Genomic DNA, 16806 nt, shown 5'->3' on the forward strand with positions numbered 1-16806 from the left:
GAAGGACTTATTGGACATTGGTTTTACATGAATTGTCTTATTCTCGTTTTGTTCTATTCAACTTTTAAAGCCCATCATATTGCATTCATTTGTCTCGATTTCCTAAATATCAAGAAAATAATTTAACTCGAACGAAAAACACTAAACTTAGATCATGTCCTACAGCCAAGGCCATGAAGAATCTTGCCCTGCACTCTCTCGGGAGATTTTTTCCATGGTTTCCATATTTGATTAATCTTATAGAAGCCTCTATACCCTGAAGGAAATGGCTGAAGGTGATGCGTGTGAAACATGCACAGTATATTTTAAGTTTTTTTGCTTGGTTGTTGTAGCTGGGAGAATGTTCCAGCACCTAACGACTTATTGAGATTAACTGCAGTGGTCAAACTTCTTAAATACCACAAATTGATGTCTTTCTGCAGTTGCTCGTGACAGACTTTCCCGTGAAGAGCAGGTGAACTCGATAGTCAATGAAATGCACTGAAAAATGAACCCTGTCCATTAAGGCGAAAAATTGAATTGGAATCAACTTTTCAAACCAATCTCTGAAAGGGAGTAAATGAGTGCTTGACCAAAAGGGAATGCAAGGACAAAAAGTTTGGGAGAATAACCACTGAATTTGTAAATATGTTATGCTCCTCAAAACGATGACAGCAGACTGTGTCTTGGGAAACCCGTAAAGTTGTCGAATGAAGGGTGTTCTGTTCTCGTGGTTCACCTAGGAACATTGAATGCCTGGTTGAGTAAATAACTTCTCTATTGGATCAAATATTGGAAAGTCATTAAATGTTCTACTTTGGAACTAGTAAAAGCAAATATCCTGGTCACTGGGTTGATGTTGCTCCACTTTCGGGGTTACTGCACTGCCATGGATCTGTCAACATGTTTCATGCTCTTCAATAGTAATTCATGAATCAGTAGGGTGGATGATGATCAGATTTGTGGCTGAAGAACAGTGTATGGCCAGTTTCTGCATGTATTCTGGGTCTTTGCCCCACATGGATTCATAACCTCAAGATAGCCTTGGATTTGATTCAGATTTCCTCTGGAAGCCAATGAAGAAAGTTCAGGGAGAACTTGATGTCTCAAAATTTGTTGGACTTCATGCATTATTTTAACTACCTGGGTCTGTAGCTTGGCAACAGGGTTCTCAGAATCTTGCAAGGCATATATTGGGTAGTCCCATGAGCTAGGACCAGAGCTCTTATCAACTCCATATTACGGCCCATTTAAGTACTGGAAGACTTTTGTGTTGTATGGGGTCTGTAGATTGGCACTGTTGACTAATTTGTTGTCCTTGTATGGAGAGGAAAGAGTCTGTGGGAGGGGTTTGCATGGAGGCTCGGAGGGCCAAGTAGGAACATATTTTCAGAGTTAAAGGTAACCTTTGTGGTTTTTATTTCCAAGGAAGATGGCAGAAAGCTATTAACCAAACTAAGCATGAACGCCTTATAGAAAGGAAATGTACCACAACTGTTCCTTGGACAATTTCAAATGTGTTATCTGCAGTGGAGGCTTGCAGAGGGAGTGCTGCGGGGTGGTGGGGCAGGGCAGGAGATGGACAGGGTGGGGGGTAGTGAAGTCAGACAAACAACAGTCAGGAGTAAAGTAAGTAAATAAGTAAATACAACTATTTACCTTGCGCTCGCTGCATCGCCAACTCGGCGATGCAGCGAGCGCAAGGTAAATAGTTTATTTATTTCTATATTTACTTTACTCCTGACTGTCGTATGTCAGAATCCACTACCCCCCAACCCTGCCCCTTCCCACCCTGCTTCACAACCCGGCAGCACTCCCTCTGTGAGCCGCCACTGGTTACTTGTTAGTCCTATTTGTCTCTACCTGGGACAGGTTAACATCACCTGAATCTGATCTTCCTTCTTGCATTTGATAGGCATCGCATTCTAACTTGTGTGCATTTTATTGTTTTTCTTTGATATTTTTCATTTCTTCAATGAAAGTCTTCTCTGAACATCACTCTTCTTTTGACCTTTTTGAGCAGCTACCCTGGCCTCCGCAGAAGTTCACAACTCCCTTCTCCTAAAGCAGAGGGAAAATGAGCTGAAAGAGAGACGAGAGACGTACAAGTGAGTCATTCTATGTTATGTGAACTTTTTGAGCACTTAAACTTTAGCAACTGAGATACGAAAATCTACATCCCTGTAGTTTATAGGACATCCTATTCTATCTGCACTCTAAAAAGGACAATGTATACAGACAAACTAACATAAGTATAATTTATAATTTAGCCAGTAGCATATAAGAGAAGGTTTGTTGTCCTCCTGAACCACCAAGCCTCAGATGATGGCCAGGAAGCCCGGGAGGGAGGGACGGATGCCATGAAGGGGACGAGTATAGACTGTACACCCAACAATAGGGGACGTCCCCTCAGGCACAACTGTGCCCCGTGAGGGGTTGTAAAAGCTGTTTACTTTGTATAAACACCAATTGTCAGGTCAAAGTTCACTGATTCATATTTATTTTTTCTTCATATGAATTCACTTCCGTGATTGATTTTATACATGATGTTTCATCCAATTTTATTATTTCAACCTCCTCATGCTCCAATGCATTTCGGGTATAACACCCTTCTTAAGGGAAACAAAAGCTGTAAATAAGTCTTAGTACATGAGGGGACTGCCGTGTGTGACTCGTAAGATAGTTAGTGGTGAGTGTATACATAATGTAGTAATAAAGTGCAGAAAACCACTGGTGAGGGAAGGGTTAGTGCACTCAAATAAGGTTCAAGTGCGCTAGGTGAATAATGAGTCGCATAGTGTGTTAGTGATTTAAAGTCACTAACACACTATAGAACGCCATCCTCGGAAAAGGAAAGAAAAGGCTCCCTAGCCATTAACGCCCCCAACTCTCCGAGGTGCCTAGCCAAAGTAATAGCCACCCAAAAAAAAACTTTGAAAGTGATAAACTTCAGATCAACCTCCCCCAAAGGCTCAAAAGGTGCAGCCACCAAAGCCCTCAACACCAAAGGGAGGTCCCAAAGAGGAAAAGAAGGCCGAACCACAGGACGCGAAATAGAAAAGCTGCATAACAAACGAGAAACCAGATCCTCAACATCTGGCAAATTCCTCCAAGGCGAACAGAAAGCCTGGATAGCTGCCCACTGGGCCCGCTAAGTGGCGAAAGACACACCTTTCTCAAACCCCTCCCAGAGAAATTGGAGAACATCAGGCAAAGGACAAACCAAAGGAGACAACATCAGACCCAGAAACCAATGTTCGAAGTTCCCCTAGTGATGACCACAGGATTGAAGAGTAGATGGACTCCGGGACTGCTGAATCGCCAAAGCTAAATGCTCGGGGATACCCCTACTCCTCCACCGCTGCCTTTCAACTTCCAGACTGACAGACGAAGCCGCCGGAGGGACAACAATGGAGTGGACCGTAAGGGAGATGAAGGGAATGGAAAGACCCAAGGACCCCGAACAGCCAACAATTTCAGAGTTGGAAACCACAACTGGCGGGGCCACAACGGCACCACCACCACCACCTCCCGATTCTCCATCACCAAACAAGACAGAAAGCGAGGGATCAGAGCAATGGGAGGAAAAGGCATACAGCAGCTGACACGGCCAAGGGAGTGTCAGAGCATCCACCCACCATGACCCCACCTGCGGGACACAGGAGCGAAAGCGGGGCAGCTGAGCATTGAGCTGGGAAGCAAAGAGGTCAAGATAAGGAAGACCAAACCTCACGCACACCAGACAAAAGGCCAATGGAGTCAAAGCCAACTCCAACTCCTGGAAGGCGTGGAAGTACCGACTGAGGACATTCGCCCCCCCATTGTCCACTCCCCGGATATGAACAGCTGTCAGAGACAAGAGGTGCCCCTCCGCCCAGCAAAACAAAGGGGACACCACAGCATTCAGGGACTTGGACTGGATACCCCCCTGGAAATTCAAATAGGCCACCGTCAACGTGTTGCCTGAACAAACCAGCACATTGCGGTTCAACAGCTGACTCCGGAACCCCATGAATGCCCGGAACACAACTGACAACTCCCGCCAATTGGACAACCGCCGACTCTCCAGAAGACACCAACGACCCTTAGTAAGTCCAGCCCAAGAGTCGCCCCCCACTCCACCGGCATCCGTTGTGAGGACTGCAGAGGAAGACCCCTGGCAAAATTGTCCAACACCGTCCACCAGCGCAGAGCAGGGAGGATCGAGAGAGACACAGGAACCAAGAGGGACAAATCGCGAGACAATGGATCCCATCAAGCCAACAGGAAGGACCAAAGAGCCTGCAGATGAAAACGCGCTCAAGGCACCGTAAACACCGTAGCCGCCATCAGACCCAGAAGGCGCAACTAGAGATGGACAGAAAAGGAAGGACCCTCCAGAAAATGACAAGCAAGGGAGCACAAGGTCACCGCCCGAGACACTGGCCGGAAGACCCAATTCAGATCGGTGACGAAACCAGCCTCTATGAAGGTCAAGTCCTGGGAAGGACCCAGCTGACACTTGGAGAGATTCAATAGAAACCCATGGGCCCTCAATGCTGAACACACCAAGTCCTGAAACTTCAACAACTGATCCCTGGAAGTGGCATGAAGGAGCCAATCGTTCAGGTAAGGGTAAACCAGAACACTTTGAAGATGACACAAAGCCACCAATGGCACCTCTACCTTGGTGAAAACCCTGGGGGCCGACCGCAGGCCAAAGGGCAGGACCTAAAACTGATAATGCCTCCCCTGAAGACAAAACCACGGGAACCGACGAGATGGGGGTGAACTGGGACATGATAATAGGCGTCCTGAAGGTCCAGGGTGCACATGAAATGACCCGGCAGAACAAGGGAAATCACCCGCTGGAGAGTCTCCATCTTGAAAGGTAGACGTAATACAAATTTGTTCAGGGCCTTCAAATCCAGGACAAGACGGAACCCCCCTGTCACCTTGGGGACTAGGAGAATTATGGAATAAAACCCCCGACCCCTCTCCACAGGAGGGACCTCCTGCACCGCCCCCTTGTCCAGCAGAGCCTTGACCCCCAGACACAGCTCCGACCTCTTGGACGGACAAGACAGCCAGGGAGTCGGACGGACCCCAGAGTCCGGAGGAGGAACCGAAAACTCAATGAGGTACCCCATCTTCACAATGTCCAGCACCCACAAATGGGAACAAGAGTTCATCCAGGCTGGAAGAAAGAACTGAAGCCGACCTCCTACCAAGGATCCGGCGTCGGTCGCCAGATAGTCAGGAACGAGGCTTCGCTGGAGGAGACTTTGCTTTCTTGTCCTGACCTTTACCATAACTGAACCCGCCCCCTGCCATGAGAAAACTGCCTGCGAGAGGGAGGATGGAAGAAGGATTTGGGCTTCGAAGACACAGCCACTGAGGAAGACTGTTTGAACAAAGAAGAATGCCTCTTTTCCTTAAAAAGACGATGCAGTTTCCCCAAACATCATGGTACCCTGAAAGGGCAACTGCAGGGCAGAAGACTTCTGGGCCAAATCCATTTTCCAGTCCTTCAGAACCAAGTTGCGGCAAGCCGCCACACAAGCCCCGCCACAGAGGGCTGAGGCTCTCACCACGTTGAAGGAAACATGAGACAGGAACTCCACCTGCCTCTCAATATGATCCAGAAGCCCTGAACAGTCAGTAGAATCATCCATAGACCCATACAGTGACTTTATATCCGAAATAAGTGACTGAGCCACATAAGTCCCATAGATGCCAGCCTAGAGTGCCAGATGGGAACCAAAATAGACCTTTCGCAAGGAAGCGTCCACCTTCATGTCCACAGGATCCCTGACCACCGCGTCCTCAGCCAAGGAAGTACGACCCACCAGACTGGCCACAAAAGAATCGATGGGAATGGAGTTAGGCAAGTCTTTGGCCATATCCTGAAGAGGATAGATTTTGCCATGAAACGAGGAAGCATAATGCAATCAGGGTCCCTCCATTCCCTGTTAAGCACCTCCCGGATATAAGGATGGACCGGAACATCCACCGCAGCAGTGCTCTGGAATTGGCGAAGCAAGGAACCCCCATAAGTGCTCGGGGCATCATCGCAAGGAAACCCCTGATTGGACTTCACATGCTTCAACAAGTCCGACAACAACTCCTTATCAATGTACTTGTCCTTCAGTTCATCACCCCCCAACCACTCCTCCACAGAAGCAGAAGACGGTGATGGTGGAGCCTGACCAGAGCTCCTGGGCTTAGGCATGAAACCCATTTCCAGCAAGGTCTCCTTAATGAGACGTTTAATCTTGGCCTCACTCCCCTCCATACGCCGTCTGGAGCGCGCAGGAGATGGGGAAGAAGAAGAAACAGAGTAAGACGAAGATGAAACATCAACATGCCTGCTCCTCCTGGCATGCTTCCCTATGGCAAGTGCAGAACCGCAGTGCAGGAAACACAGGGAACAGACCCCAACAGGGAATCAGCAGAAAAGTCAGTAATGCAAAGTCCAGAAGAGTGTCCCAAACAAAGCCCAACCAGCAGCGCACCAACCAGAACCCCGGGCACTGAACAGTAGGCAGGCCTCCTCCTCCAAATCTCAAAAAATTTACGGAGACGGACACAAAGCAGACCGCACAAGGCAGGGACTGCAAGCAGCACCACACAACTGCTCCCAGGATTGAAGAACAGCAGGAGACAACAAACCAACAGCGACAAGTAAAATGAACGAAAAAATGTTTTGCTGTACTTACAGAAGGGCCGGCAAGCACCCCACGCCACCGCTGCCAGCCGAACATGAAGAGGCACCTGACTTCCTGCCCCAAACCCAGGAAGTCAGGCAAAGACCGGATGGAAGTGCCCCAGCCACCCGAGGGCTGCCGGCACTTAGTGGAAAAAGGACTCAGGAAGCACCCTGACGTGCCCGGCAACCCAGGAGGCACGGTGAAGACACCCTCAGCAGGAGGCCAGCTGTGCAGGAAAGCACAATGCAGCACACCTCCCAGAAAAAAACAGGAACCACCGAAGAGCCACCAGGACTCCCCCCCAAGCCGGGCAGGGAGAGAGTTCAGGAAGACCAGACAGACACCCGCAGCCCAGCAGCAGGTAAGCCCGGAAGATAGAAAAAAGAACAGGAGGAATGCTGGGTAGAGTTCCATTATGTACTCCCAGTAGAGGGGGGAGGGGTGTACCAGCATTCCTTCTTTTCTTTTTTCTGTCTTTAAGATAGATTAGCTCACTTGTTAGTATGAAGGGGACGATGACTGGAGGGACCTGGGGGTAATGTGTATAGAGTTTCAGAAGGGCTATCCTAGTAGAGACATTTAAGGGGCACCTCAATCTTACAAATAAAATAATAGCACGTTTTGCTGCTGGCGTTTGGGTAACACTTAGAACTACTGGTATCTGAAGAGCACTAGCATCTGCATATATCAGGGGTGCACTTGCATCTGTAAGGAGACCTGTCGATGAGCTGTCCTCTGGGGACTTCTGTTTCGGTGGCCTGTGCGCTGTGCTAAATTGTCCATTGGTTGGTCTTTACCTCAGCTCGTCATCCAAAAACTCAACATCCTCGTCACTTTCTGTCCCTATATCATTCTCCTATTATTTCTTGATAGAGGATTTTTCCTCTCCTGAATTCGCACTCACAATTGCGGAATAAGCACCCACAGCATTCTGCATGTCTTCACACCAGATCCTTTTCCTCTCATTACATTGCGCTTCCAACCGATGGCTATCTTTATTTTGTATCTAAAATCTTCTGTCTCATGCTCCTTTTAGTTGCTACATGGTTCCAGATGTTTAAAGCTTTAAATTGTGTGGGTTTTGGTTTCATCTGTGCAATTTTTTCCTTAGATTCTCAAGTCTCTTTATGTGAGAGCTCCAGTGTAAATGGAAGTGCAAATCTCAGTCTCTGTGCACTTATGTCATTGTTTGAGCCCCATGCACATATAAAACCCTTTCTGTTTCTGTGTGCTCATCTCTTTAGAGAGTGAACCTTTGGGAAGCAACACCTTTCTTGCAATTAACCATCATAGGCTTAATAGAAATATACCCCATATTTCTTTACTCATATCGTAGACACTAGGTTCCACCAATCCACACATACACTTCCTTAACAATTAACTACATGGCCTTAATGTTTCAGTCAATCCCTCGTGATACAAAGTGATTCTGAAATCCTTGGACAACTGCTGTTACTCCACGCTGCCTTCAAGAAACGAGAATGCAGATAGGTTCAAGGGTCAATTTGAGTCTGGGTTTGCGACCGATGGACCAGGAGCAGTGTTAACACCTTGATGGATTTTGGTGCTTCTAGCTGGACCTGTTCCTCTTCAAAGCGTTCTAAATGACAATTTCAATTTGCACATGTAGAACCTATTTGGCCCTACAAGAATGACAGACAGGGATGGCTTAAACCTTAAAAGTTTATTTTTGAATTATAGTCTTGCAGAATTGAATTTATATGATTGATAGAAGTGTAAAAGTTCAGTTAAAATACAGATTCAAGGAACTCAGTAAATTTCAGGTCAGCAAAATACAGAGTGTGGAATGAGAGCAATCAGACATGGCTTTGTCTCTTAAGAACTGTATAAAAAAGCCACCCAACACATCCAAAAAGAGCTCACTTTTATAGGGTTCTGGACAATGGATTTCATACATTCAATGCAGTAGTACAAAGTTTACACAAAATAGACTAATCAGAATTAAACAGAGTGAAATAGTTGCAAGTCAATACATTTAGAAAATCTCTCATTCTACAACAACAATCACTTCACAGATGCCACCTACACTAAAGCAAATATTGCTACAATTTATGTTATTCTGCTAAGGGCACTAGGTGGGACCTTGAACATGCTAAACTGTGCTGAAATGTATGTTTTAAAATTCTTGCGGAGGTCATTGTCTTGCTTGTGAAAACACATTAAAACATTCTACTAGAACATAAGAATACAAGTTTGTCCACATGATACTGAACTTTGGCAGCAAACCTCCAAAGAATGCTGGAATATGAGGCCTACAGTTGCTATGTAAGCTACAGTTTGACTTTCATTAGTGCTATATCTTTATTTTCAACTACAGATTATTTTAAACAACATGCCTAGCAATCAAATTGTACCACCTGTTTCCCTTGATAGTTGGATCACCCCTCAAACCTTTTTTTAACTCTTAGACAACTGTCCCTCACCAAGGACCTGCAGTTATAAATTGTCTATAACTAGGTCTAAGATTAATACTGACAATTTATCCAAATCTTTCACTTAATTTCCGCTTTCACGGAGGGCGCTATTAGCTTTAATTCTTGGATATTGTCGGTGTTAAACAACTTTTCACAGCTTAAACTTAGAAAATTGCCATCCAGTCCCTCATGCTATTCTAACACTATAAGAGGATCTAAATGCCAATGTAAAAAGATACAACAAAAATTGCAAATCAATTATGTCTCTGACTCCAAAAATAAATGCATCAAGGGCTGTTCTGCATTCCAGATTGACCCATTCTTACACTTCTTATTGCACTTATTTTTTGGGAATAGGGCAGTGGCATTGCAGCAGAAGTAGACTGATCTTCTGTCTCCTCTGAACCAGAATCATGACTAGCTTCTCAATATAAAGACCTGCCTCAAGGCAGGCTATCCTGATTTTCTGACCCTTTTTAAAAAGTTGAACAGTAAGAAAGCTCTTGTGTCTGCTGTGGCTCCTGATCACACTGACCTAGCCCCTAGCCCTGCCCCATCTATGGTTGCAAAGGGAGACAGTGCACTATAGAATTGCACTCTAGGAGATCGCTTGCATGGTAAGGGTCTTGCGGGCAGGGGAGTCAACATACATGTGTCCCAATCACTGAGATACTTTAGACTTCGCCTGTACCATACTATACCATACTTCGCCATACAGGATGCCAACATACCATCTCATATTGCCCAGCACTTCATGATGCAATAAAACACTAAACACAACATGGTGTCCAAATTCACTGCAACATTTAAATCAATACCACACTACACCCAACTTGACACCCCTCCACAGCCCATACATCGTACACTCAACATCACACTACATAAAATGTACACTGTCTCACTATAACCATACACATTACATCATAATTTAACTAATTATAAAATATCCAGAATGCTAGTACATTGCACCTTAACAGACCTCTTAACAAACTTTTTAGATCAAAATGATACTTAATGTAGTTCATAAAACACTATCAAAGTTCACTCCACAATTTACCCCAGCACACCATCCGCAAACATACACCATAATATACTTCTTCACATTGCACTAGCATACAAGACCACACCATGTAACACCAACCACTGTGCCACCCACACTTACTCGCACATCTAATGCCTCATCCTACTAAATTACATGCCATGGGTTTGATCACACTGTATTACTTGATTCAACACCTCACTGTAGTACACCCCGCTTCTCTACACCACTCTGTTCATAACCACATTCCCTAGTTTACCACCACCATTCACACCATTTTGTACAGCACCTTAATTCAATACTTTCATAATCTCAGGAATACTGCACCATCTGACCGCATTACATTGAAAGGTAGATGTAGACCCTTCACAAAAAGTGAGGGAGTTAACTTAAACTCTGAAGTCTAACTTAGCAACCTTTAAATAGGAGCTATGATGTGGTGATTTATGGGTATTTATTGTTGTTACAAAACATATAATGTTGCCACATTTTCATATCCTTGTATATTTATTTGTGAATACCAAATACGTATTCCAGAAGGTAATTCCAATTTAGCTCCTGCTGAGCTTGGTAGCTTTGAAGGTATAAATGCTTGGGGGTATTAGGGTGACCATCTTTGTCCCTTATGGCAGGTTTCAGGGGGCTAATTATATGGTTTCCTATCCCTACTAAGTGAAGAGGACTGGACCACCATCTCTGACACATCTGCTTCAATTTGCATATAACAAGTAGGGCTTTGGGTATATCAAGACGGTGCAGGAAATATCCATCTCACTTTGACTGCTTGTCTGAGAGGACAGAAGAAAGACAGATCCACAACCTTCAGCCCTGTGCCTTATCATTCCGCATTCCTCATACAACATCACACAACTACTCCACAACACTTCCACCCACAGCACCATGTACATAATGCATTTTAGCATGTACCATACATGACCAATAAATACCATACCACTCTTCAACATAACACCATATTAGGCAACATCATATGGCATTGCACAACACCATGACTGTGCATCACACTGTACTGCATGTCACACGATGCTAAAGCACACACTGCATCATACTAAACCTCATTACACTAGACCCCACCTCTTCACACAACACCATATTACTCACTGCTGCAACATATCTCATGAACTCTTACGAAAATGACACTAATTCTGCACATATGCTACATTACGCCCCCCAAAACAAGAATGTCACTCCTGTTACACAAGCAAACTTGGGTGTGCTTCAGCCTTTTGAGCTAGGTTCCACAGGAGAAGGATTCCTATTTGCAGAGATTAAGGCGTCTACTCCAATCTATTCAACAAGGCCGTCTTGCAATATGGGCTTGAAGACAAATGTTGATCTACAGGAGTAACCACATGTAGATAAAATACAGTGATAAATGATTCAAAACCCCACCCAGTGTAAGCAAGTGAAGTGGTGGGCTAGCACAGAAGCTGAATCGTTGCTGATCACCCATTTGGGTGTCTATCACAGGACAGATTAAAACCTTGAAGGAGGTTTTTGTAAGACACGTGTTAATAGTTCTTCTTTATGAAGAGGAGCTTAAAGTCCAGAACTGAACAAAGAAAACATGGTAAGATTAACTTATATCGAAATGGCATATTTATTTACTAGTAAGTCCCTGATAAAGGGGTCCCTACCTGTGCCCAAGGTGTGTACATTAGATGCTACTTATAGGCCTGCAGCTCTGATTGTGCCACCGACTTTAGTAGCACTTTAAACATGTCTCTGGCCTCCCATTGCAGCCTGTATGTGTAGTTTTAAATTGCCATTTGAACGTGGTAAGATAAGCCTTTTGCCAGGCTAAAACCTTCCCTTTTAATAAGTATGTCACCCCTAAGTTAAACCCTGGACAGCCAAGAGGGCAGGGTGCAGTGTATTTATAAAGTGGTACATTTACTTTTTACTTTTGCATGTCCTGCTAGTGAAAAACCTTTCCATTTGTTTTTCTTTACTACAATGCCTAACTCTTCCATTGGATACGTTTAGTTACCTACATACATTTAATAAGCTGTGATTTCCAAATGGGAGCAGGTAACTAGTTCTTGTTTGTTTGTTAATTGTACTTAAAAGTCCAAGCTTATGGTGAATTCGGATTTTAAATTATAACTTTGAAAATCCACTTTTAGAAAGTTATAGTAGAAAGAAGAGCAACCCAATAAACCCTTGCATGCAATGGGTATGAACTATTCTGCAGTTTAACGGGCAAATGTGGAGTTCAGTTGTAAGAACACAATATTATCTATGTTCATTTTTCAATTATCTGTCCCAACAGGTCATAGTAACAAATCAAACATACATTTATTATATTTATAAAAATAATGATCTCAACAAAAGGACTGTATTCAACAGATGAAATTTCTTAAGGGTACAGATGGTAAGGTTCCATATTAACGTTCTTTATGCAAAGCACAATTGATTGATTACACACATCAAAGATTAATGTCTACAAAGTCCACTGAAATTATTCTCTGTCCTTCATACACAATGAATCAATGTGATGATGTGGATCCAGACGTTATCATTGGATAGAGTAGGACTTGGCATTAATGTTTTGGTCTCAATGTGCAGAGTCCTCGAGGTCATTGTCAGCACCATCAAATTAAAGGAATTGTAACGAAGACCCCGTACGAATTCACAAAGAAAATCAACAGTACTTATGATCAGCAATCATAATGAATTTGTACGAGTCTAAACCTTACTGGTTAAGTAGTCAGCATATAAATCAAGTCTATCAGAGTCAATCAGTGCGTGCTGCATCTCCTGCTCATAGTACAAGTGAAAAGCTTTTAGAAATTTGCCATTTTCCTGCCTTAGCCAGTGTAGTTGGCAAGTGGACTTCGTATATTCCTTCTAGACAGTCACTCACAATAGAACGATTTGGTGTGCCTCGATGGACTATCACTGGCAGAATGGGAGAGAGGAGCTGGGGATAGCCATACTTACATTTGAATAGGTGTTTTTCCTTCTGCCGCACAAAGGGCCACATACACCCTGTAATTAATCCGACACCAAGGCAGGCAAGGCAATATGCCTGGGGACTTCAAAGAGAGTTTCTAGAAGTCCCCCCGCCAGTTCCAAAGGAAGGGCCCCAGGTATAAATATTGGACCTCAGACACCACCTCTTCAGTACACCTTTCAACCTGTGGATACTCTGCCAGAAAGGACTCCGGCTCTGCTGGACTGCTGCTCTGGAGGACTGCTGATCTGCTGCTCTCTTGCCTGGGTGGGGTCATGACTTGCATCTCTTGAACCCAGAGAGACTACAAGAGTTAGTTGGCTGGCTTCCTGATCAGAAGCCTCAGGGATTCGCTGGGCTTCCAACAACATTAAGCCCAGCACCTGAGCTCTGCTATCTGAGTCTTGCCCCCCCAAGTGGTGCTACCCAGTCATGGGCCCTTGTAAAGGGGCCTGAAGGTGCTCCTGCAAAGTTCAGCTATGGTACCTATTGCGACGCAAAGCCCCTCAAAGCCTCGCCTCACAGCTGCCATTTCCCATGGAATAAACGCCAAGTAACTCAATGCCCTGCCGGCACAACCAGATAATCACAGTTGGATGCTTTATACTTTTTGGTGCTATTTTCGCTAAAATCTTTAAAATTGCATATCTCCGGTTATACTCCTTGGACTATTTTTCCAACTTGGTGTGGGATCCTATTTGTGTGTGATTTTTTACTTTATTACTGTTTGAAGCTACCCGGGGGTTGAGCACAGGTTAATTTACGGTTGGCATGTGCCTCCCCATGACTAGGATTATGTTTGCTGTTTGACCAAGGCTCACACCCCAGTCAACCAACAGCCCAATTTCTTACACCACACAATACCCTTACCTCTGCCCATACCCTTCGCTTTCAGACACACACACAGTTTCTTTTAATGTCTTGGTCACTTATGATTATTCATTGAATAAAGAATTGTGACACAAATAGCATCCATTTTGCTATGTCTATAAGGTAGGGTTACAGAACACTTTTCCCAACCGAAGTATTCATTGACACTTTTCTCCTGTCTTTTCTCTATCCTTCTACCTCTGCTAGGTGGAAAGTGTACCACAAAGCCTTTCCAAGATGCATTGATGTGGATAACGCCAAAGAACTAGACTCAAACGTTAAATACTCCATTACCAAGTCATTGAATTTTGCAATCGCGCAGAAAACTTCGTAAGTATTAAGTATCATGGCATTCAAAACAAATATACGTTGGTGCTTCAAAGGGATCCATACTCTCTATAGCAATTGGACTCCTAATAAGACAATAAGAGTGGCCTCTTGCAATTGAAATCATGCATGACTCAGGATCTTTTACTGTAGTTGGTATCGCGGACTGTACAGTGTTCACAAAGTATAGTTCCTGGTTAAGAACCATAGTACGAATGGTCAGCTATTTTGTTAAACACATTTTAAGATGAACCATGTCTTGCATCCACTCCATATGAAATGAAGAGTGAGCGAAAGAACATTTGGACTTATTTCTAATCTCATTCTGTCATTATTAGTGTAACATGCCCTTTATTGTTCGCCATCTAGGTGTTGATAGTAATAGCGTGTGCATGTTATGTGCATGCACTGTATCTTCATGCTGCCTGTCTCTTTGAATTGACTAATTACCAGAGAGATGATGTGTTAGATCAAGTAATATAACTCTATAAACTCATACAAATCAATCTTTAAATTTTCCTCCGCTATTCTTAAAGTTATACTGAGCTTACTACTAGCTAGTGAGTGATCATAGGATGGCAAGCACCCATTATCAAAGTTGGTCAGCTTCAGGAAACAGTACTTGACAAAAACTACAAGTTGACCAATTTTGCTTGCCAGTAGTTTGGCCTAACAACCAACATAGAAACCCCACCAGGGCCATCTCCTATTCCCATATCAGTTTTGACTCTTAAAGAAACAAACCTGATTTATTTTATAAACTTGCCTTTCTTTCTTAGCACTATCAGGAATGTTTGTGGCTCATGATTTCATTGAACTGAACTGATGTTATGTCCACTGGTTCCATGCAATCAGTAATTATTTTAGTGAAAAATAAGTTTGCTAGTCCTATTCTAACCAACTGCTAGTCCTCTTCAAACCCACTGCCACAACCTAACAGTTTTTGTGATGACATTTGTCCTAGCAATAGTCTCGCAATAGAAAATGTTTCCATCTTACTCTTTCCTCCCTGTAGAACAGATGTATTTCATAAATTGTTATTTCTCCTGTATGCTAGCATAGAAGAGGATGTACACTAACAACTAGGGCGACCAATCTTGAAGCTGGGGAACTAGGTTTGGATCTCAGCTTCAATTTTGTACTCCTTTGTCACAATCCACAAATGTTCAAAATAGCGACAGCATTCATGTTTGGCAAAAACTATTTTTTGAAAAACGACAGAACACTATGTTCAAATAAACTTTCCATTATGCATTATACTTATTGTGATGTGATGGGCTCTCATTCTCCCAGATTGCTGGAAGCCAAACTCAAAGGATTTTTTGGACGTCAGGAATCCTGGAAATCACTTCAAGACCTCAAGAGGGTTTTTTGGACTCATAAAACTGCTACTTCAGGTAGGAAGTTACCTTTCAAGAGGCAGTGTGTACATTGTGTGTCTAGCTCACATTAGGCAATCTGATTTCTGAGGCTTGCAGGCATTCCAGCACTTTACAATTCAATTAGAGTTTAAGGATTACCAACGATCTAACACCCGGATGTGTTTTTCATTATAAACAAGAACATTTATGAATATTTATCTGCCTGGCGGGCTTATTATCTATTTAAAATATGCCTTGTTGCCTCCTTTTTCTGCTCGTAGGACAAATGAGTTTTTGATTGTAGATGGCTGAGGAATGAGTGAGGTTGGCACTTGAAACCCTTAGGCACATCACTGTTTAATCTGCTTAACCACTGTGATTTGTAACCCATTACATACTCAGATTGTAACACGCAGAGCTTCACCTCACTGGAAATGAAACTGGCCATGATTAAATTGGAGTACCTTGGTCAGGCTGAACAGCAGGCCTACTGTATATCTTAACCTCACAAATAGCCTTAGAGGTTGTGTGAGTACAGGGCAGCAAGAAGCATCAGTGTTTGTGGGTCCTTGTGTGAAGTATGAGCTATTTTTTGCAGTTTATGTAGCACTAAGTTGCCCAGGGGCATTGGACTGCTTTAGGCGAGCACCATCTACATTACACAAGTTCAGATTCAGTTTATTAGACACGGGGAATTTAATTTAATTTCCCAGAATCACAGTATATTGAGCAGACACAGGTACTTGAACCTGCTTCACAGTTCCAAACATGGGCGGTGCCCTCAGAATGGCAGAGGAACGTCACCCCACTGGTCAGTCAGTCAGTGGTATAGCAAATGACCGCTGACTGACTGAGCCGATGCCAGCAGTGTGGGGTGGAGCGGGGCCTGGCACATAAGGGTGGTGTGGTAGGTACGGTGTATGCGCGCATGTCTGTTTGGTCTGCCATCTTCGGCTGGCCAAACAGACAAGCACACTTAGGTTTCTCCAACCCGGCTGTCATACATAGCCGATATGGAGAAATGTCACAGTCACCTAGGCACTGTCTGAGTGGCGAACTACGTCGCTCAAACCAGTCCTGGTGCTGCTCTCAAAGCATGAGAGCAGCACCAGGACTGGGTGCAGAGCTTGTG

General features: G+C 44.0%; 1 protein-coding gene across 1 annotated transcript in view; it reads left to right on the top strand.

Moving 5' to 3' along the window:
* The window catches only part of LOC146780371 (hydroperoxide isomerase ALOXE3-like), a 343450-nt gene that overhangs the window by 160797 nt on the left and 165847 nt on the right, over nucleotides 1–16806 (top strand). The window contains exons 3-5 of the mRNA XM_085636765.1: nucleotides 2003–2087; nucleotides 14194–14316; nucleotides 15607–15710. Of these exons, the coding sequence (XP_085492891.1) occupies nucleotides 2003–2087; nucleotides 14194–14316; nucleotides 15607–15710 (312 nt within the window). The remainder of the gene's footprint in view (nucleotides 1–2002; nucleotides 2088–14193; nucleotides 14317–15606; nucleotides 15711–16806) is intronic.

This window comes from Triturus cristatus, chromosome 12 (genome assembly GCF_964204655.1).
Source record: "Triturus cristatus chromosome 12, aTriCri1.1, whole genome shotgun sequence".
NCBI classification, from domain to species: Eukaryota; Metazoa; Chordata; class Amphibia; order Caudata; family Salamandridae; genus Triturus; species Triturus cristatus.